General features: G+C 31.6%; 3 protein-coding genes across 7 annotated transcripts; 1 reads left to right on the top strand and 2 right to left on the bottom strand.

The window, feature by feature from the left end:
* Window positions 1–1740: 1740 nt before the first annotated feature.
* Window positions 1741–3866, bottom strand: LOC107068529 (BRISC and BRCA1-A complex member 2). 2 transcript variants are annotated; one of them, XM_015325012.2, is made up of 4 exons: window positions 3599–3866; window positions 3153–3448; window positions 2565–2936; window positions 1741–2491 (listed from the first exon to the last, which is right to left on the bottom strand). In XM_015325012.2, exons 1-4 carry the CDS (start codon window positions 3711–3713, stop codon window positions 2105–2107), a joined length of 1170 nt encoding a protein of 389 aa, XP_015180498.1. In that variant the 5' UTR covers window positions 3714–3866; the 3' UTR covers window positions 1741–2104. The 2 variants fall into 2 exon arrangements, with proteins under 2 accessions (XP_015180498.1, XP_015180497.1); XM_015325011.2 differs by having other exon boundaries at window positions 3153–3454; window positions 3599–3865.
* A 496-nt stretch (window positions 3867–4362) lies between these two features.
* LOC149033600 (uncharacterized) lies at window positions 4363–7440 on the bottom strand. The gene is made up of 2 exons (XM_089172195.1): window positions 5547–7440; window positions 4363–5047 (listed from the first exon to the last, which is right to left on the bottom strand). Exon 1 carries the CDS (start codon window positions 6712–6714, stop codon window positions 5551–5553), a length of 1164 nt encoding a protein of 387 aa, XP_089028321.1. The 5' UTR covers window positions 6715–7440; the 3' UTR covers window positions 4363–5047; window positions 5547–5550.
* A 1155-nt stretch (window positions 7441–8595) lies between these two features.
* Window positions 8596–23610, top strand: LOC107068482 (growth arrest-specific protein 2). Of its 4 annotated transcripts, none has more exons than XM_015324887.2 (9): window positions 8596–9412; window positions 16075–16548; window positions 18043–18167; window positions 18254–18395; window positions 18466–18706; window positions 18814–19093; window positions 19192–19317; window positions 19435–19521; window positions 22726–23610. In XM_015324887.2, exons 2-9 carry the CDS (start codon window positions 16326–16328, stop codon window positions 22795–22797), a joined length of 1296 nt encoding a protein of 431 aa, XP_015180373.2. In that variant the 5' UTR covers window positions 8596–9412; window positions 16075–16325; the 3' UTR covers window positions 22798–23610. The 4 variants fall into 4 exon arrangements, 3 of the variants coding, with proteins under 3 accessions (XP_015180373.2, XP_089029559.1, XP_015180372.2); XR_001476007.2 differs by having other exon boundaries at window positions 8597–9412; window positions 19435–19751; XM_089173433.1 differs by lacking the exon at window positions 22726–23610 and having other exon boundaries at window positions 8597–9412; window positions 19435–22628.
* Window positions 23611–23688: the final 78 nt, after the last annotated feature.

The following is a 23688-nucleotide window of genomic DNA, read 5'->3' as shown; positions in this document are numbered from 1 at the left end:
ATTTAAATCACAATGATTAAAATTAAATACAAAAATAGAAGTAGAATAATTTTTATACGCGTAACATTTGTTTTAAAATATATTTATTATAATTATTAAGAACTAATAATAGGACTGAAAATTAAAATGGACCATTTTTACCTCTCTCTCTCTCTCTCTCTCTTTCTCACGATAAAAGATTATGTTCCAATGAAAGTAGAATTGATTAAAATCGTAAATAACTGTTAAGTATAATGTCAATGAATATTGAAACGCATTTATTGATAAACGTAATTTATTAAAAATGTCTTTGACAATTTTTTTTCCTTTAAGGTACAATTCCAGATTAAATTTTATTCATCTTTAGTAATTATATATTTATGAGTTAGTATTCATATGTTTAATATGCAAACGAAAAATAAAAAAAAATATAATTGAAATGCTAAAAAAAGAATTGTAAATATATTTCGAGGATAATCGCAGTAAGTGATATACTTATATACCAACAGAGTAAACTCGATGATTATATTATTATTACATATACATATATATATAATGTGTCCTGTCACTGGTAGTACAAATTTTCAAACTTTTTTTCGAAACAAAAAGCCTTCTATGAACAACTTACTTAGTTTTTAATATAGAAACATCCTCTGTTCGCTTGTATTACTAGTTACAAGACATCCTGTATATTTCTAATATGGTGTTCTAATATGGCTAATCTATTATTGGCATTATACAAAGAATTTGTACAAATTTTCTTTTCCCGTAGATACGATCCGCGTTTAAATAACGTATGACAGATATTACCAATATTCTTTTTAAATTATCCTTAGAATTATTCTTAGCACTACCTTATTATATACTTTTATTTAATTTATTATTTTCATGGATATGTGATAAATAAGTATTTATGAGACATTCCAGCAATGTCTTACTATGTATGTAGCTAGTTTATTACAATTAAATAATAACTTTTAATTAATTAATTAATTATTTATTATTATTATTATTATTATTATTATGATACGATGAAGCGACAACGCATTAAAGAAATACAAATTTCTGTAATATATTATTATATCGCCAATATGTACATTCAGTTTAAGATTAACGCAGAAATATTGTAACAATTTTCTCTTTATCCATATAAAAACGAAATGTGTTTCCAATTTATGTAACATTGTTGAAATAACAAATAACACGAATACAATACGCAATGAATTTTTATATCAATTTTTATATAACAAATATTTTTCAAAAATGATTAGAAAATAGAATTATTTCAATGATTCAGATCATCTATAATTTTATATTAAGCATATATATATACATATATATTATTATTATTATTATTATTATTATTATTATAATTATAATTCAATGTTGCACGCACTTTTGTATTTTATTTTCTAAGTAATTTTCAACTATACTACAATAGAATTTTATATTGTATCTATTATGCCGTAAAAAAATAAAACCGTACATAATCCAAAATGTAATATTTCGTTATAGATTTATTGTGCAAATTTAATACTTTTACTATGACGTCTTGGAGACAAAATTTTGATTACTGTACAAATGTACATTGTCCATTGCTCTCAACGGAAATCAACGTGTTACAGATGTGACACTAGTAGCGAACGTGTTAAATACTATAGATAATAATTTTATTAAAATAAAATTCCCCTTTTCAATTCACACCCGTGTATACATACACATGCATACATAATTTGAAATAAAAAACAATTTTGTCCTAAATTGTTTCAAAATCAAAATTTTATTATAACAAGGTACAATAATTCATAAGAGCAACGATACTTCTTGTCATTTGTCATTAATGTATTATATATATCGCATAACAATATATAATTTATGACAATACAAATTTTCGAGTGATACTGCTTCAAACGTCAAACAATAACAAAGTTTAAATGTAATTTATTATTTGAAAGGTTTAATTACTTAATTGAAATAAATAAAAAATGACATTACAAGTAAGATTAAATATCACATTTAAAATGAATAAAATATTATTTAATTAGAGAGAATAAATATTAACTATTATACAAATATAACAAATCGTGAAATCTTAATGTGAATATATATTTGATGAAACAATGAATTAAAATCGATTTTTAATAGACTTTTCTTGAAACTTAGGAACTTCCTTCTCTATAATATGTGACAATATTTTACAAACCACTTGTCGTGAATTCCAACGATGAATATTTGTTATCGTTGACCAATTAAAATTGTCTAATTGTTCATGATACAAAGTACCATTTGGTGTCATATGATAAACAGATTGCAATGTTATAGACGGTTTTTCCTTGGGAAACATCAAAGGAAGATGAAAGTATACCAGAAAGTAAAAATCTCTATGCTCTAAAAGTATTGTAATATCTTGAAATGCCATAGCATCATACTCTATAATAGAGTCCCTTTGTAATAAAAGTAAAGTGGATACAAATTGTTTTCTACATTCGTAATACTGATTGATCATATTTATCTGAAATGAAAAATATTTATTGACTAAATTATTGGAATAACGAAAGAAAGTCCAAAATTGTATAAATAGCTACCTTATCCATAATAAGTTCTTTTATTTTTGGTATATAAGCCCTTAAATAATTACTAGATAAAAACTGAGGTATATGCAACGAAAATGCACCAGAAAATGTTTCTTCTAAATTTTTAGATAAATACAGATTTGGTACTATGCAATTCCAATCTGATCCGCAAAATGTAACAACAAGCTTAGCAGCATCATTTTTAGATTGATTTGCTCGAGCAGGTAACTGAGAAAAATCTATATCTAAGCGTATAGAAAAACAAGCTTCAACTGGTTTTATACTCATTGGTAGTAAAGTAACTTCAATATCATCTGGTGATATTGTATCTAATAACATAGAATATTCTAATTTTAAACGGTCGTGCTTTTCCAATAACTGTATCTAAAAAGAACAAAACAATATACATATATATATATATATATATATATATATATATATATATATATATCAATATTTTTAGTGCAATATTTAAAGTTTTATTAACAAACACTGTGCCGTCCGGTTAATATGACATACTGGTGTTGCAAACAAATGTATCGAACAAATGCCGGACCTCAAAGTGTTTGTATATCATTGTAATTAACAAAACAATCATACTTGATGTTTCTTATAAAAGGATAAGAGTTCAATGATAACTTGTAGCAATGCATTACTATTTTTACAATCCCATTGAGCGAGACTAGGTACGGATATCGATAAAGTATCAATATCTGGATCAGTTAAAAAAGTCTCATCAGAGAATATAAAATCAGGACCCAATTCTGGATATTGACTATCAAATAATACATTCCAAACAAGATTGTGGCTGGCATAAGGTATTGATAATTTAAAACTATCTCCTTCCGTTTTACCACAACTAGAAAATATTGTCTTCAATTCTATTACATCCCATCCTGCTCCTTCAAAACAACAATATATTATACAATGACGAAATAAAATTATGCACATATATATAAATATATTTAAATTAAATAACATTAATTTGTTAAAATAATAAATTGATAAATTATTTAATTATTTTTAATAATATAAAGCGATCTTACCTAACCTATCTTTATTTAAAACGCTATTTAAAAATGGTGCAAAATAATTGTCAATCGACTCTAAACGTAATTGTTGCTGATTGAACATTTTATCGGACGACTTTAGATACACCATGAATTATTATTTTATTTCTTTATTACTTTACGTCTATAAGGAAGAACAATTATTTCATACTTTTCAATATTTAATAATTTATACGATTATAAACTTGCAACAAGGAGTCTAGATAACAGCAGGACGATCGCAATGTATTACAAATGTTCGAAAAGGAGGGGATGGATCTTTTGCCACTAGAGCGCGTTAGTGTGGCTAATGTCAGATTCTTAAAACTTTGTTTATTGTCGCGGGAATGTAAATAACGATTGTTCTTACGCATTAATCAAAATAAATTAACCAAATCTTATAATTAACGTTAAAAATAGCAATAAGAAAACATTTTTTTATTATTTTACAATTATTCTCAAGATATTATCGTCAATTTGTTGTGTAAATCTATTCAATTTCATCTTACCTAGTTGCAGTTGAGTAAAGGATGGAAAACTAAATTTAAAAAGTCCAATTAAAAGTAAATTTTAATTTATTATCGTAAATTGCACTTTTTACAAGACTAGAAATTTCTATAGCATAAATAGAGTTAAAAAACATTTGCATCATTGCATTTTTTTTATATTAGTAAAAGTATGTAGATAATATTTTCTAGTGAGAAAAAATAATCTAAAAAATAATATGTTTCAAGGTAAAAATAATAATTTCGTTTGAGGAAGAAGCAAATATTAAAATACTACGTTAAGATACGTTTATTTTTATCATATAAAAAATAATTTACGATACATTCATTTTCAATCATTTAACAAAAATATATTAAAAAATGTATTTTGTTACCGACTGGTAAAACATGTGTCGCTATCTAGCAGTAATAACAATTACTTTATTTTACTGACTGGTAATACATGTGCCGCCATTCAGCGGACTTCAGCGGTACTTCATCTTTTCGACTGGTAAGAAGACATTTATCATCATCAAACTATTATTTTATTTTACCGATCGGTAATATTTGCTAGTATTTAAAAGGACAATCATAAGACTTTCAATGGATTATCACACACAAACAACGTACTAGATTTTCAATTGACTTTTTATATAAAATTGAAACTTATCTATCTTAAAAATCAAACTCGCATTAAAATTATTGTAAAAGGAAACCTTCTATATGAGATTTAAATTAATAGAAAATATTTAAATTAAATTAGGATTTATAATTATTTAGGAAATTAAAGGATGCATTACTTTTGCATATACCACTGTATATGGTTTTTTGTTTTACCCAAAGTAAGTATATTAAGAGCAGTGTCTTCAAAAATCTTTCATGGTTGTGTGGTATTGTTGGATTCTTCTTATCGTTATCAAAAGTAATGCACAGTCTCTTCCAGTCAAACGATTTAAAATCTCTGTTGAAAAAAATCATAATATTAATCTTATGAAGAAATATTTCTTAAGATTGATATAATATTCTTTTTTTATCCAAATATATAATACAAATGCTTTTTTTTTAAATTATATTCCTCATAAAATTAATGTCAAATGCACTAGTAAAAAGTAAAAAAAAAAAAAAAAATTTAGTAAGCTTTACTTTATAATAATGAAAAATAAGAAAAAAATATCTTTAAAAAGATAGACAATATTAGATGCGATATTGGTATCGGTGAGACATACACATCACCGCTATTGTAAACTACTACATTACTACAGCTAAAGGAATACATGTCTATGTGAAATTTCAATTCGCGTTTTTTCGCAAATGGCTGACCATATGCGTCTAGTTCAAACGCACAATGTATTTTTTCATGGACTACTATGAATGTGTAAAATTTGAAAAAAAATCTGAGGTTTACACTTCTGAGTCTCTCCCGATTAGTTTCGAATGTAAATCCATACTATAATACTTACTAAATTATAAATTCATATTAAAATCTTCATGTTCATCTGGTAGGAGATCATTAACTGATGGATTTGATAACATTGTATAAAGTTCTGGAATTAATTCGTCAAATGTAGAAATGTCATCGTATTCGGGCAATGGAGAACTAGCGTTTAAATTAGTTTCATTAGTGAAGATGTTACTTGAAGATGAGGCACTAATAAATGGTTTCACTATATCGAAGTCAATTGATTGCAATGCTATATTTTTTAACGACGATAGTCTATTCAAAGTAGAAGCATTTTTTGGAGGATTGTTAATTAAAGTAGTGGAAGCTAATGGTTTTACTAATTCCACTTGTAAATTTGTCGATGTTGTTGCTTCATTCGAAGTTAAATGTGACAATTTGGGGAAGGAGGAGGAGGAGGAGGAGGAGGAAGAGGTATTTTCTGGAAGTCTGACATCTGCTAAAACATCAACTAATAATATAACAAATTCGACATGTGTTTCTTCCAAAAATGAATCTCGTGATGTCGTTGGTTGCTTCGAAGTTGAAGCTTCAGAATAATTATTAGAGAAGATATTTATTAAGGAAATGTCCATTGAAGTGATGACATCTGATACGACGGAAGCTAATAATTTAACTAATTTGGAGTTGATAGGTTGTATTTGCAAATTTTTCGATGTCGTTGGTTGGTCCAAATTTGAAACTTCAGAATCGATAAGAGTATTTTTTAAGGAAGTATTAGTTAAAGTATTGACGACTGATACAACGAAAGCTAATGATTTTACTAATTCCTCGTCGATTTTTTTCACTGGAAAATTCCTTGATGTCGATGGTTCGTTCATAGATGAAAATCCTAAGTAGGAAGAGGTGTTATCTTCAAAGGTGAAACATGGTAATAGTTCTACTAAATCGACTTTGGTTTCTTTCAATAAAACATTTCTTATTTTCGTATCCCCAGTTAAAAATGGACATTCGTAATCTCTGTCAACTCCGATCTCATTGATTATTTTTATTATTCGTACTAATTCAGCGTGATTTTGTTTTGATAATAAAATTTGTAATTCTGACATTTTATGAAAATTAATAAATTTGAAATCGGAAATGTCAACTTGAGAAGAGGAATCTTTTAAGATAAATTGGTCTATTTCTTCTAATTCATGGTGGGATTTTATTAATAATCCAAATTGCATCAGTCGTTTAAAAAGTAATTGTCATAAATTGGGAGAGATTGTTTTCAAATAGATGACATTTGATGAAACATCATCAAATGGTTTATCCAATTCGTGGCCAGTTTTTAATGTTGACTTTTGTTTTAAATTGGACTCCTCATCTGATTGTGAACTTACACTTTTATCCGTTATGCTTGTTTCGTTTATCAATGCTTTCCCTTGTAAACACGATTCTGCTTTTGAATTCGAGTCTTCAGTCGAATTTAATTGTGAGTTTGGCGAAATATTTTTATTCAACGATTTCGATTCTTCTTTTTGACTATCTTCCTTAGCATATTGTTTCGCAATGTTTACAGTTTTCCTTCTTCTTGTTCTACTACGGTATTCTCGAGGTACTCTATATTTCTTTCGCTTTTGCGCGACTTTCTTTTCTGGAGGATTCATTGTCACTATTAATCTATATCACGTGTAATGCTAAACTATCTTATTTAAAATGTTTTTATTAAAATCAAAAATTGACCATTGCTTTAACGTACGATTTTAATTAACCATGTAATTTGTACAACGTCAAATAGATTTTATGACGGTTACTATTGTACGAAAGAAATGATCGATTGTAGATCCTATTATAAGTACTGTTGATATTTCGATAGCCAATGAACCCGCAGAATAGATTGTCGATAGATGACGCAAACACGTTTCGGCTAATCGCGTCGCATCATTTAAGATGTCATTTTCAAAAATAAAATTACCGACAAATATTGTTATCCATGGAATTCTGGGTAAAGTCTTATTTAAGAGACTTTGAAAATATTTATCTTATTGTCCTACGAAAAACAAGATACAGATGAAAGTAAGTTCGTGTTGAATAGAAATTTATTGGCAACATTGTTGAGGTATTTTCTAAGATTATTATTTGTTTTTAAATATTGTCAATTATAACTATATATTAATATCGTAATTAGTTATAAATGATAGAAAGAGGTCATTGATATTAGAAATCACGCCGCCTGTTCGTCGTTATTCATTAGATCAAAATATTCCAAGTGCAAAATTTCTAATCGTAAATAAGAATGTTTGAAACTATATCTTGTTAGAAGTCGAACAAAGTCACGAACGTTAAAGGATTATCATGACTGCTACGACTAACAACGTTATATTTCTTAAGATTATTCTATCTGAAAAAAAAAAAGTATAAGTTTAGATCGAAAATCTATTGGTACCAGGGACAGGATGAAGTACAATAGCGTGATTCGTAGATTTCGTTCTAAGCTCCACCATGCACAGTTTATTACCACTTTTATCGATCGTCTGAACAACATTTCTTAATGAGATATGATATATTTCCATATAACATATGTTTTATAAACGTTAATTTGATAAGAAACTTTTGATTGTGCATTTTTTTTTTTTTTTTTTTTTTTTAGAACCTACTTACATATATGTGTAAGTAGAAGAAGACGTTGTAATTTTGAGGAAGGTAAACGTCGAGTTAAACGAAAGTACTCGCGATGCTTCATGGTGGTCCAGACAGCTTATTATTGTTATAGACGACATAACGAATCAATATATCTATTATTGGAATATCGAGCGTCCCATTTCATCGTCTTTTGAGATAACGCAAAAGGAGTTATAGGACGGACGGTCGGTCGTTAATCGTCGTTTTGGAATATGACGAAAGGACGAAAAAAGGAAAGAAAGATAATTCGAGAAGAGAGTATCTCTTCGGAGGCAGGCGAGAGTATTGATTTAAGAGGTTCCCTTGAGAGCGAGCGAGCGAGCGAGCGAGAATGAGATAGAACAGAGGAGGGGATTTCCTTTGGAAATGTGCGTGGCCGAGTGTCGAGGGAGGCTGGTTGGTGTGGTGTGTGGGTGGCTGGAAAAAACAGATGCGTGTGCGAGCGTGCGTGCGTGCGTGCGTACATGCGTGCGTACGTTCGTCCGTACCCTTCTCCTTCCTCTCTTTTTTTTGTCTTTCTCTCTTCTGTTTTTTTGCGTTGCACGACCGACTCTCGCTCGTTTCCTGGCTGCCACGCCGGCTGGCAGACCGCTGATGCACGTGGTGTCTAACGCTATACAAAACTGACAGAGAGGGTGAATATAGGAGAGAAGGTCATACTGTGCAACGAAAAAGGGTGAATAAAAAGTGCTCGTTAAATATCCTTTCTTCATCGGTAAATGACTACGGTGATTGCATATTTTATAAATACTAATGACGAGAGATTTGAAAATAGTTTAGTAAGTAAAGGCATTGATAAGTTCGATAGCATATGTATAGGTATAGGTTAGGTTAAGGAAATAATTGTTCTAACGAAAAGGACTCGAAGCCGTCGCTGGGAGAGTGAGGAAGCATCGGTGGTCGAGAGTTACTCCCACCTCGGTGTAGTAGCCTCCCCACTACTCGGTGCGTTCGCATAGGTTCGCATAGGTTCGGTTCTGCTTTTGCTTCCAAGAGTCCAGACTCGACACTCGGTTCGTTCGGGTAGTGTCGTTCGACAAGTTAGTTACGGGTTAACGAAGGAATACACGTATCGGTTAATTCGTCTCCTCCCAAGTGTTACTTATTCTTCTTATTGAACGTCTGCAAATTTACCTTCTCGTTCTTCGTTCTTCGAATCATCTTGAACGTTGCAACGGACGAATCCCTTCAAGGACGACCAAGGAAGGACTTATTCACGAACCTCTCGAAACCAGAGCGATGTTCCTTGCGATATTTCGGGTAAGAAAGATTTATCCCTTATTTAATATTATCTTCTAAAAGCTTTCTGCTTTCTTATTCGATAATAATTCGTCCGCGCCCTTTTGTGACAAAAGTATGTTACCTTTTCTTTTTTTTCTTCTTCTTCTTCTTCCGTGTCAAGTGTCACAAGTCAGTAATAATCTTGTCTCGTAGCGTGTCAAACCAGTTCTACCCTTTTTCCATATTCTAGCACAGGGGGTGTGTGACACGCGTCCTAGTAAAACGTGTTTTATATTATTACAAAAATTTCACGGGAAAGATAAAGATAAGAACGCATCGTTCGAACGTTCACGCGTTATATTACTTTACCGTTATTATTATAAATACGATCAAGCACTTTTCCTTTATCAATTTCGTGCACCGTATATACATGTATTTACCGTTGCATTTGATAACTCAAAAAAAAAAAAAAAAGCAAATTAAAATCAAAAAAAGCAATTTAAAAATGACGAAAGGAGTAATTTTATAGCGGTCGGTTCGTGCAATAAAATCGTTTTCACCAATTTTGATAGAATCGACAAAAAGGGAGAGTGCATATTCGAGTTCGCATAATATCGTTGATTGATCGTGTTTCTATGGGTAAGTAACGGGAGCTCGATGGAAAAGCAAACACGCGTCTACATTTTTTTCTCTCCTTCGTTATAAATATATATATATATATATATCGGTGTAAGCATTCGCATTCGCATTCGTATTCGCATTCGCGAACTCTTGACGAGTAGCCCTCTTCCGTAACGCGGTTAATTACCTGCCGGATGCAAACATGCATATTCGAATGCCGGCGCTAGGGTTTTAAGATAAACAAGACGGGAATCGCTTAATCCAGCGTATACTTCCTTCCATATCGATCCACGACTTCTTTTATCTTTTTACCACGTGTCGCACGGTTATTATTTTCAAATCAAAATTACATACCGGTTAAATGAGACGACCTATGCTAAATTAGTATAGTAATATAGTTCTATTGTCGATCTTTTACAAATTGTTTCTACGCGAAGAGTAAGGGATTATTCAAACGTGGCATATTATCTACAATTACAACATTATTCGATTATGTTAACATTTGATACTCGAAATAATATAAAAATAACAAAAATCATGCTTTTTTTTTTTTTGGTTGTCGGTATTTTTAACATTCCTTCATTTGTCTCTAGAATCGTCATAAATATAAAGTACGTATTAACGAAACAATTGTTCAAACACGAGACAACAATTATAGCAATTTACGCATACATACATCAATTATCCATATCGAACACGAAGTCGTTTCGTGCACACTCCTTAATTACTACAAATATGGAATTCGTTAATTTGTGCAAATCGGTTGATCAATCATGCGACGACGACGCAAATAATATTTTTTCTTATTTGTTTCTTTTTTTTTTATAATATTAAGCTTCGCGTATAATTATATATATATATTTCGATATGAAGAAGAAATCGTTAGGTAATAAAGTTCTCTCATCAATCTTCCATATTCGTTCCAATCTTCTTCCTTGATTTATTTTTCAACGTCGTCGCGTCACACCGAGAGATAGCAGTTTAGTGTTTATTATATTTGACAACGTTTGTTTATTTCCATCCAAGCGAAAACGGGAGAGAAAGAAAGACAGTTTAAATCCTTCGAAAAAAGAGGTCATACAGCTATTATTACACTTACTTCTTCTCTTCGTTTCAATCTCAATTTCTATTATCATCATACATATGTGTGCGAATACTAAATTAAAAAAAAGTTCCAATATTAATTATAAATTAATATTCTATATTATATTATAATTGATCAATTGATATAACACATACATACGTATATAATAAACAGTATTGTTAACATGTAAAACCAGATCGATTTAAAACTAAAAAAAAATGTATTTAAAAAATAATGAAGGATATTTTATTTTTAGCAAACATCATTCGACGATTTGAAAACTAGTTTCACGAAGATCTTTTTTGATAAAATTAACGCACCGTAGATTAACTGTCACATGTGACAAGATATTACGTACGTTAAAAATATAATAATACTAGTCGTGTTATTGTCTTATGAATTCTCTCATTCGCTTGACTAAAGCTCAGACCATCGTTTATTTTCTTACTCTCATCTCTTTCTCTCTGTCTCTTTTTGTACGACCGACGTAAAGTCATTAAAGAACTTATAAGGCCTCGGACAATGGCCTGTCGTCTCCTACGAGTTCTTCTTTTTCCCTTTTCTAGCTTGTTTGTCATCAAACCATTTTCGAGTCATAATGGACCATATTATATACTACCATAATCCTTCAAATGATACTTTAATTTTGTACAATTATATGAACCGCAAGGATTTTTGGAGATACGAATAGCCTAAGATATATAATAACTTTTTATTTTAAATATAAATTTGTCAACTAAATTGATAAAAAATAGACCATTGGAAACTCGTTAATGTTATATTTGAAATTCTCGTTGGTGGTCTCGTTTGCGTAAACGAGAAATATATTATTGATCCGTACGATTTTCTACAAAATTCTCGTCAATTCTAACAAATGAAGGAAAAAGAATATTACAGCAATATATCGGATGTTTTCGACACGAGCTTATCGTTATTTTAAAAAGCCTCACCCTTATCACTTTCTCTCACGAAAATGTCTATTAGAAAAATCCATACATGGATATCGAAGAAGTCATTAGCTTTAATTAACGTCCTATAAATTGTTTTTTAATGATATTAGTTTAAGAGTACAGTACTGTATTAAATATACATTAAAAATTAATTTAATTGATTAATCAATCAATCAAATTAAGTTCATTAATCAATGAAAATGTGTATTGTTGTTTAAAAGCACCGAGTATATGTTCGGAACACCGTCCTCCTCGAAATCTATCGTTAAACTGAGCCATTGTCCTCTATCAAAATTCTTTTATTACGTGTTGTTAATATTGCTTTCCATATAAGGAAATTCTATTTATTAGGAATATTATTCCCGTTATACATATATGCAACGTTCGGAAAGTCATATAAACAACATTGTAATAAAAGAAATCTAATAAATAACAACCGTGCCAGTGTGAAGGTGGATTTCGAAGAGAACGATACTCCTGACATATATTTCGTGCTTTTAAACATCAATACACATTCCCATCGATAACTAACAATTATTTTAACATTTTCATACACTCTACTTATATTACAGCATAATTTAACCATTGAAGTCATCGTTGCGCATGTGTGATAAGATAATTACATTAGAATGCAAAAAATACTAAAATTAGAATGTTATAATGTTAAATACTCTTTATTAGGAATATTATTATCGTTGTACACATGCGCAATGTTCGGAAGGTCATATAAACTACATTGAATAAAGGTATTTTTATAGAGGACAATGACTCAGTCTAAAGGTGAATTTCGAGGAGGACGGTACTCCGATCATATATTCCGTGCTTTTAAATAATAATATACATTCCTTTCGATTAATTAACAATCAATTAAGGTAAATTGAATATAGTACTGTATATATATATATATAAAGCAGCAATGAATGAACGTTGTATTTTTGGGAACAAAGGCATTTGAGATAAATTAAATCTTTTAAAAAAAAAAAAATACAAATTGTTTTAAAATGTAATTTGATAGGAATATGTAATCTATGTCGATACTTTTGTTGGCTACTGTATACTTATATAGAAGAAAAGGTATAAAGATTTAATGATACTTATTTGCTGGTTCTACGACGACGACGATGACGACGAGAAATGAGCCCTCAGGGAGTCGGAGATAAAAGGAAGAAAATCTCCGAAAGGTTTTCTATAGACGTTAACGGATAAGAGAAAGAGAAAGAAAGAAAGAGAGAGAGAGAGAGAGAGATGCTGAAGGTTTCACCTTATACATCGTTTCTTCTTTTTATTAGTGGAACACCTTCTAACGATGTATACGCAGAAACACACACGTCTCGCAGTGATGGTCACGCTCCAAAACTGTTACTTATTAACGTTACTTTAGTCTTCTTATTATCGTCGACAGCACATATTATAAGCGTTAAAAAAGCCATTCTTTTTTTTCTCTTTATCTCTTTTTCTCATTGCAAATTATGATTTCAAAGATCTTTCTTTAATTCGTCTACTTTTTGTCGATCTTATCAATTTCTTCTTTTTTTGTTTCCTGATCTTTAACTAATGCCAATTAACGTTTAGATGGATCGTTTTCTTCATTTGCTATCTCTCTCTCTCTCACTCATTTTCTACAATGATTTATTTTATTTATTTGGCGAAATAACGCAGAGTGAAGATATATACTTGGATTGCATCGTTATTTGCATAATAACGAAAGTTCTTCAACGCTTCGTTTACTTCGTTTACGATATGGTCCAATTCGTTCGTAACATTTAACGAAACTTTTTCGTTTCGTTTCTTTTCGTTTTTTATTTTATATATATGGCTTTTTAGTATTGACAAATGTGTGCATTTCCGATGTGATTGTGAAAATATTCGAGTGCAAATAAGATTTTATTTGACGCTAACATATTACGCGTTTGCTATAGCTCGATGACGTGCCCTAAATCCTGCGGCAAAGTAACTCGAGGAAAGAAAGAAAGAAAGAAAGAAAAAAAAAGCTGATCGAAAGCTCGTTATTGCGTGACACGATAATCAAAGAAAATCATCCAGGCCAACTCTTGGTTCTTTCGTTCGATCGATTTACTTACCTCCTGGCTAAGGATGTAGTCGATTAATAATTTGTTCCTTTATCTTTCTTTTTTTCTTGTTCCTACTTTGCTGTTCACCGGGCGACATTGTCGGTTCCTTTTGCGGAAACATGCTTGCTGAAAGAGAGAAGGAGATTCATTCTCGCATTGGCCACCCATGCTCGTACGCGTGCCGCCTGTAAAAATCATAATAGTATAAACAGCGGATACCAGTTTGCATTGAATCCCACGTTAAAGATTGCTTCACATGATTCGCTCACGATGACGATAGGCTAATATAAGTAAAAACAATCAATGAGAGAAATAGAAACGAAGATTAATAATATATTGATATTTGCACAAATTTGTAAATAATATTAACAAATTGGAAATTCTCTTTGGAAAAATAAGATGGAAATGTGATCGGAATAAAGATACAAATGAAAAGACAATTATGAAATGTAATTGCGTTAGGAGTGCTTCTGGGTGAACGCCTACGTGCTCGTAAAACTCGAACCGATGATGGTCGAACTTCTTCTTCTTCTTCTTCTTACGTTGTTCTATTCTCCTTCGATTATTATTATTTCTCCCCCGAGCCGTGTCGCTCGCGTTCATTGAAGCTGCACGGGCGAACGCGCAATGCAACTCTCGTAGCTCTTCCTCCGATTAAACTCGATCGTTAGATGGTCGTTGACTTTATGTCACGTATACGTGCGTCTACGATATTCGCTGCAAATTACCGGATACATCAGTGTTACTTCTTTTTAAACACATACATTCATTTATTTATTTATTTATTCAACTATTTATGGCGAATCACTGGACTCGGTTCATTTGTTTCAAGTCAACCTTATAGGTTATTATTTTGGTTAATATTATGTTTTTTTTCAATGGAGAAGCAAGTTCTATGAACCGCTCGTTATCACTGCCATCGCAACCCCCTTTTCTCTTTTATATCGTTTCTTGCAACCCCTTTTTTCCCTCAGCGTGCATCGTTTATCTAACAAAAAGGGTGAAGTATTTTTAAGATGCGTACGTTTTCTACGTAGGAGTAGTAACATCATTTTCTTATGTATATTCATCGTGCCTTGTTTTTTTTTTTTCAATTCTTTTTTTTTTTTTTTTTTTTACCTTCGATCATCTAAATGGACCATGGCACCGGTCTTCTTAGCATCCACCTCTGCGATTTGCACCGAAGAAAAATATGAGAATTATGTCACCTGTTTACGACAGTATCACATTCTAGCATTGCAAAGAAGAATGACATATTCATGGATCGATGTCGAAGGATACTCTGCCTACTCGATTTCTCCTTTGCGTGATGTCTACGCATAGATTTTTTTTTATCTTTTTTTTAAATGCATATATACAAATGGAACTTTATCGGTTGTCGTCGTCGTCGTCGTCGTTGTTATTTCATTTTTATATAATTGACAAATATGGAGTTACAGATATCAGTAATACAATATTATTGATCGTTATTTAACAGATCAATACGTTTATATAAATATCCTATAAAGTTTCTCTGTCAATAAAAATCAATCGATGCATCATTTGTAGACCAAAAAAAAAAATAACAAGAAAATATAAATGTGTCAGGTTGGAGGAAGGAAAGAAAAAGGAGTAGTAGTACCATACGTATATTGCGTTTTCATATTCGTACTCACGTTCGATTTCTTATTTACTCGTTCCTTTCTTCTTCGTTAGCTTCTTCTTTATTCGTTCGTTCATTCGTCCATGACGTGCTGCTGGACAAAGGCAGTGGAAATCGAGCGTTACCGGTTAACCTTCCTCCCATCTCCGTTACCTGAGATATAATCCAAAAATAATAAAATCAAAAAGTATTCATAATTGCTTCAAATTATGCAGAAGGATTTTCAATAAAATCTGAGATTGAGTATTCAATTTTAAAATTGGATACATTTAGAAATAAAATCAAAGAACATCGTCATTTTAACCAGTTTAATTTTTTTTTTTTTTTTGTAGAGACGTGTACTCGGCAGGTACGAGGGTTCGAAAAGATCGTCGATTGGATAAAGCCGGAAAGTGAGTCAAAGCAACGACGCCATTTTCATCTGTAAAGAAAAATAATTGTAAAACGTTGGATCGGCCTGGAAGATTGAAAGATAATTAATTATTAAAGGTGCATTCGATTTAGTTTACCGTATAATTCTGATTAGAAGTAAGAAAAAAGAAAACAGATAAAGAGGGAAAGCGAAAGGAAGAGTAATTACAGGATGTCTTTCGGTACTAATCGATTTCCTTCGAGCCAACACACGCGTTATCGCAGCAGTTGGGGACCGTCTTCCGTTTCCGTGTTCGATCGTGCAGACGTACCTAGGCCATCTCCCGAAGAAGAGGAATACGCCGAATTTTATCACGAACGATTGCATTCGGCTCAGAGCAGGCAACTGATTCCGCTTCAGGAAGATTTAGCCGACTGGATCAACAAGACTATAAGTAAGCTATTATTTATTTGATTATTTTTTTTAATACTACCTCTTTCCGAGAACAAATTTCGGTGAGCGACTCTCGTGAGAACGCACAAGTGGCTTCTTATTGTTAAACCGACCTCGGGAGGATGCAAAAATCGCGGGAAGAATGAGGTCGGTCTGAGAAAATTGTAAACGCGAGTCAGCTGTCGGAAATATATGTATGCATTTATGTATTATTAGTATATATGTGGTTATGCATTCAATGTCGATCGTACGTTTTTTCATCTTCCTTTCTTTCAATAGCTTCATTCCAATAATATTTCCAATTAGAAAATTCGACAAAAATCAAGAAAGAGTAAATAATATAATTATACGCGTTTTATACGTGTTTCAACTATATACTCTGTGAGAGTATTGTGTTCTATTTGACGCATAATTTGCATGCACCTATTTTTCTCGACAAAAAAGAAGGTGAAAGGAAGGAAAGGAGTAAATAGCTTGCTTGATGGTTACTAATTACAAGACAATTTGCATGTGCCCTCTCTTTTTTAACCAGTTTCTCGACGTCTTTTTATATAACCGTGGCTCGAGTTCAAGTCATTCGTATCATTGTTTTAAATCCATACACACGAGTAGTATACCGAATTAAATTCACCCCAAGGGGAAAACGGATAAGGATAGAGAACCTCTGGAAAGCTTGGCATGGGGATGAACGTTCTGTTCTCTCGGCATTTTGCTCGCTCATTGCCACACGCCACCACGGTCGTGAGAAAAACGATCTTCAATCTCCAGTGGTTCTCAAACGGTCCAGTTACGGTTCAGCATCCATTTCACCAAACTAGCGAGAAGGGTTGCTATATTTAAAGGACTTTAAACGAATATTTTCTTATTGAATTAATAATAATAATAATAATATTGTATTTAAAATGGAAAATGCAAATGAAAAATATTAACAAATATTTATTTATATGAAATAAGATATCATTAGAAAGGATATTGTTAGTTTTTCTTTCTTTCTTTTACCCACGCTTGCAATTCGTCTGACTCAACCGGATGTCGATCGGGTGCCTCTCCCTTCTTCACGGTTACCTAAAGCCAGCCGCATTACGCATAAACGAGCGTGTATACACGCCTTCCACCTTTCCACGCTTGCGCATCCTCTGACTAACATAAGAAAAGAAGGAGAAAAAATAAGAAGAGGAGGAGGAGGACCTTTCGTCCTCCTCCTTATGTTCGTCTAGCTAACATCATCTTTTTGTCCCTTTTTGTTTGGCAAAAAGACACGTCAGCGTATCGATGATACTCTTAACTGCTCCCTTATGAATCAATGACAAGCAAGTAGAGAGTGTTGTTGGCACCGATCAAGAAATTCCGCTGGCGCATCAGAAATTCATAGGATTCCGATCGATTTTCTCTACTTGTTGTGTGTACGTGTAAAATATATCTGCACTAGACGACGACGACTGTAATCGTTTGGCTAGGTTCCTTTTTTAAATGATACATATATGACATGTTTCAGACGTCGATTATATAACGGGTGAAAACTTTTTCGACACATTGGATAATGGCGTGGTTGTTTGCCGATTGGCTAAAGTTATACAGGAAAAAGCTAGATCGGCTATCGATGCTGGAAAAGCGAAAGGGGTGAATATCTACTATTTATTTTTTATCTATATCTGTTATTCTTTCTAAATCAGTGGTTAATAGAGATGACGATTAAATGTTGATAGCCAATACCGGTGATTAGAGGACGTTGTTGGGAAAATGCAGCGAGACGTAGCTTCTTCTCGCGCGACAACATGGAAAATTTTATACAATTTTGTCGTCGATTAGGGGTACATGAAAATCTTCTATTCGAAAGCGACGATCTTGGTGAGTAAACTATAATAAAAGTAATACATATGTAGTATATGAATTATATTATATAATTTTCATATTATAGTCTTACATGGTCAACCTCGGAACGTAGTACTCTGTTTATTGGAAGTTGCAAGATTAGCAGCAAGGTATTCCTTGGAACCACCTGGTCTCGTCCAATTGGAAAGAGAAATCGCTGAACAAGAACAAGATTTGCGTTGTCTTTCGGACAGCGGAATTTCTCATAGCAGTCTCGTTTCCTGGCAATTCACTCCTTCGAAAATGTCAACGCTTCGACCGCAAACGGAAAAGATTAAACACAGTAGGTGAGTTAACGAAATATTATTTTCTATGAATTGTCGGCATTTATATATATATAGAGAGAGAGATATATAAAGTATAACATATTTATTGTAATGTTCAATTTATTAAGTTCAACGTCTGAAGTGGCAGAGATGACGACTGGTTGGTTGGATCCGACAACGGGTAATAATCACGAGCCTGAAATGAGACGATCGATTAGCGATAATGGGCCAGCCGGTAGCGATGGAATAAATAGCGATACCACGGAAGATGATTGGTCACGTGGTAGCGTTGATGATCCCGATGACGTTACTTCGCCATTACCCTCGTTAACTAGTTCACCATCTCCAACCCAATCACCTGCAGATCCTCCGGAATATGCCGGACCTATCACTGAACTCGATCGCAAGGTATATTATATGATATTAGATCTAATGAACACGTTAACGAGTTTTCTTTTTTTGTAATTATAATTATCTTACTACTATACGTTGTTATATTTGTTTAGGTGCGACGAGTTACGGAAGCTGTACAGAGGCTTTGCCAATGTCCGTCTGGTAAATGTTCCAGATTGAAAGTACGAAAAGTTGGAGAAGGCCGATATCACATAGCAGGACGCAACGTATTCATTAGGGTATATAAAATTATTTGATCCATCACTAGTAATTTGGTACTACTACTAATAATAATAATAAGAAGAAGAAGAAGAAGAAGAAAACGTAGCTGTATAAATAACATTGTATGTTCTCAGCTTTTGAAAGGAAGACACATGATGGTGAGAGTGGGCGGTGGGTGGGACACCTTGGAGCACTTCTTGGCGAGGCATGACCCCTGTCAGGTGAGGGCTCTCAACCAAGATGGTACACCACCCCCTACCCCATCGTCTATTTCAAAAGGCAGAAAGCACCGCGACAATGACTTCCTACGCATTCACGCCAAGTATCGTGGTATTTCCTTGGAACCCGTCCCCATATCTGTCTCCGGGCGCTAGCCTAAAAGCCAACATCAACGGCAACGCCAGCAGCAAGCACGGCATCATCGCTCGCACTCCTCGACCCTGCATATCACGTAATAAGGGCTACACAGTACTAATTTAAAGTAGTCAACTATGCCATCTTTCAAAGCTACTACACTTTACTTGTCAGTTTTCTTTCTCTCACTCTCTCTCTCTTTTCCTTTCTTTAGTTTTTTGTTGTTTACACAAACCCACGCGTAAGTACACCCTTCTGTGCATTTCTATTTCACTTCACTTCACTTTCACGTCAAATTGCAAAAGTGTGTTAAATTATGCGTGCTGTGTACTAATTCATTGATTACGATTTGATTGATAACGCGGGAAGAAAAAAAAAACAAGTGATGTAATAGTTCGTCGCCTCGTATCGCTTTTGTTTTACGGGGAAAAAAAAAACGTTAGTATTTTGTATACTACTAACGTATTTCATTTTCTAGGAATTTACATTTTCACTAGAAAATGCAATGGTTGTCCATGAAATCCATACGTTCCTACTATATCTCTTTGTAGGTGTTGTTAGTTCGACGCCTGAATTTATCATAACATGGAGAACATTATTAATATGTTAAGGTATGTTTAAACAGTATTTAGTTTAAAGTCAAGATATTTATATAAATATGATTAGATGTTATAAGGAAAACATCGTTTCTGTAATCAGTTGTCTGAGCTTATGAAATCGGCCTAGAAAAGTATGTATGTGAGTTATCGTTGGAAATCGAGCCAGTTTAGAAAATAAAAAAAAGACATACGTATTTCTTAACGATATTAACAATGAATGAATTTCTTTTTTAACTATTCAAAAACACAGTAGGTCTTTTTGAATCCAACGTTGAAACTTATCTTTCGTTCATTTCAAGTTTGTAAACTTTTTCAGCTTTTAGAATAGGGTTTCGTGAACTTGAAAGAAGATTAATAAAAAAAAAGAAAAAATGAACAAAAAAAAAGAAAAAAAAAGAAAAAAGTGAAAAAAGTAAGATGAATAAAAAAAATATATAATAAATAATCGAAATGAACTTGCAATGAATATTTTCGATAAATAGTAATTTGGAAATATTTTTTAGTAATAAGGGTTCGATTAAGCAAATTTATTATCACACATTCCAAAGATTATAATATTCTAGCTCTCGCGTATTCTCCGACAAGTTTTAATTGTACGCACGATATATGCCTACTGTATTCTACTTTTCGATATATTTATATTTATATCCATATAAATATAGTATATAAATATAAATATTCATAAGTGTATCAGATGTGCCCAATATCGTAGGGTGAAACACGTATCATGAATATTCAATTTTATATTATGCATCCTGTAAAAAATAACGGAAAGAGAAAAAGAGAAGAAGAAAGAAAGAAAAATAAAATTACAATTACAAAATTTGTACAAACAGACGTCGGAGAATCTCTTTTGATCTTACGAGATTGTCATCAACGATAAATAACGCGTGTTCAATACGTGACATCAATATCAAGATTTGTCGATTCTTTTTCTTCCTTTTTTTTTTCTCTTCTTTTTCTTCTTCTCTGGTTTGAATTAATCGCGTGCATTTTGAAAAAATTCTTTGAAAGGAATTAAAGAAAATATATTTTAATCAAAATTTGATGATGCAACATTAAATAATTAGTCATAGATTTTGAAAATAAATATCGAAATGACCAAATCGTTCTATCCAGCCGAGACATATTTAAAGTTATTATAAATAATAATAATAATAATAATAATAATAATAATGAATAAAAAAAGAGAAATATTTTACGAATTATCGATTAAACATTTTCTAGGATGCATAATCAATAAACCGATGAAAACACAAAGCGCCAATGAAAACTCTCTGTGATTCTCGCAAGATAATCCGTTTGTAAGTTGGAAGTGTGTGCGATCATGATTATTCTTACTTAAAGAGAATAATATGAAAAAAGTGCAATTAGTCTCAGGTAGAATATTGTGCGTATAAAAAAAAAAAGAAAGAAAGAGAAATAAGATAACAACAAATTTTGCCTTCTCAATTATAATAAATAGGAAAAGAATAAAAATTCTAATCACTGCGAGTCGCCTCTATAATCGGATAAAACGCATTAAATAACTAAATGATTAATTAATTAAATAAATAAATAAATAAGATTTGATAATTCTTCATACGCAATATATACATTTTGATACGTCCATATATTCTTGAAAAATTGTCAAACGTTGTAATCGTAAAAAGGAGTGGAAAAAAAAGGAGAAACCATTTTTGAAATACGTATCACATTCTATACACGAGCAATACATTTGTACGATAAAGAAGCATTTAAATTAAAGCGATACGGTATAATAACTATTTATATATAATATTATTGGTCGTTGCTTCAGTCAAAACAAATTGAGATAATTCTTATAGTGCGCTTTTATACTTCCTGACGAGCACTAGACGCATGCAAATCTCACCATGTGAAACAGGGTCGGATAATATTTTGTTCTTCTTCTCATGATTCTTTACCAAAAGTGTTAACGCATTGTTGACTGGTTATTGTATTTAATTAACACCATAAAATGCAATTAAAAATATAATAACGAGTGGCACGATTACATCAACCGCTTGTTGCATGTGCAAACATGAGTATACTTGTGATCAGTCAATAATGTGTTAGCGATCATTTTTATTTACGTTGATCGTAAAACTGTAACTTTTTATTTATCCGAACCAATAATAGTATGGAAATTATTAGGAAACTTGAATATTTTCATACAATCATTAGGATTCTACGAATTCATACATGTTATAAACCGATCCTGGAAAGTATTGCACATTAGCACTCGTGTGACTTATAACAAGTAATTTTTCATACACGATTATTATAATGTCATCATCAATCATGCAAAATGCTTCAACTGCCATTGGATATATGTTTTGTACTTTTATATATAAAGAAAAAAAAGATAAGAAAAATGTAATTGTAAGGTACGGAATATAATTAACACACATTATCTATACATATATATGTATCATCAACACGCCACAGATATGTCTCTAATTCAATTTACAGAAATACAAGGGCATGGTGTGCAAAGGGATACCAAAGCAAAGAAATATCCGACGAGTATTGTCGGCACGTTGATAGGCTAATTTAAAAGAAAAAATTAAAAAACAATATCGAATTTAATGATTACAAAATAGCTATTTTATTTCTTATTTTCAATTGCGTCCATTTTGTGATTTACATTTATAAACCACAGGGATTATAGAAAGTGATCTTTGATTATAACTGGAAGCATACCTTCATGATTTTGGTTTAACAAGATTCACTAATTAGAATCTAATCGAATGTATTTGTTATTTTAACTATTAACATTCCTCCCTTGTCGCACAAGAAGAAGAAGAAGAAGAAGAAGAAGAAGAAATAATTTTGCCATATTGTATTATCTGATGTGCTTAAGTCTTAAAATAGTTTAATTAAGTTGTATTTGTACCTGTTCTTTCGTCGTAATTTAGTTGTTACGCGTAACTACAAAATTTCTTTCATTAGATTGGACGCCGTATTGTATTTAAATGGTTTCACGAGATTTCATTCGCGTTTTTTGCGCTGACATTTCCGAGGATTAGTAATAATATATAAATTTGAAAGAAATGCTTCGTTTTCTAGTATACTATTGTAATGGTAGTATGTATGTTAAAAAAGATTTAAACAAAAAAAAAGGAATTATTTATTTTTAGACTACTAAAAATGAATTTCAATTTTTTGATAGGAATACCAAATGGATATGTCAAAATGTTCTAATACTAAAAATCCTACATATCGCCTAGTTTTATTTGAGATTAGTCTTTACACACATGTATAGCAACGTAATATAATAATCCTCATGTATTTAGTATAAATAAGTTGTTCAGTTGTTATATTATGTTGGTTAATAAAAATTTAGCTGCAAAATTATCACAAATGTATTTGAATATAAATATTTGATTTAATGATATTTTATGATTTTTGAAAACGATCGATTAAAAGTTTAGT

The sequence above is a fragment of the Polistes dominula genome, unplaced genomic scaffold (genome assembly GCF_049000335.1).
Source record: "Polistes dominula isolate Pdom_NZ unplaced genomic scaffold, Pdom_raw_medaka contig_28, whole genome shotgun sequence".
NCBI lineage: Eukaryota > Metazoa > Arthropoda > Insecta > Hymenoptera > Vespidae > Polistes > Polistes dominula.
This window is presented reverse-complemented; position numbering and strand designations above follow the sequence as displayed.

Bases quoted from the DNA above. Each gene is read 5' to 3' on its own strand.
- LOC107068529 (XM_015325011.2), bottom strand. From the start codon at position 3,713: ATGGTGTATCTAAAGTCGTCCGATAAAATGTTCAATCAGCAACAATTA. The intron at 3,455-3,598 runs GTAAGATCGCTT...GTTGTTTTGAAG, and splicing joins TTTAAATAAAGATAGGTTAG to GAGCAGGATGGGATGTAATA. The intron at 2,937-3,152 runs GTATGATTGTTT...TGTTCTTTTTAG, and splicing joins CCTTTTATAAGAAACATCAA to ATACAGTTATTGGAAAAGCA.
- LOC149033600 (XM_089172195.1), bottom strand. From the start codon at position 6,714: ATGCAATTTGGATTATTAATAAAATCCCACCATGAATTAGAAGAAATA.
- LOC107068482 (XM_089173433.1), top strand. From the start codon at position 16,326: ATGTCTTTCGGTACTAATCGATTTCCTTCGAGCCAACACACGCGTTAT. The intron at 18,168-18,253 runs GTGAATATCTAC...AAATGTTGATAG, and splicing joins ATGCTGGAAAAGCGAAAGGG to CCAATACCGGTGATTAGAGG. The intron at 18,396-18,465 runs GTGAGTAAACTA...TTCATATTATAG, and splicing joins ATTCGAAAGCGACGATCTTG to TCTTACATGGTCAACCTCGG.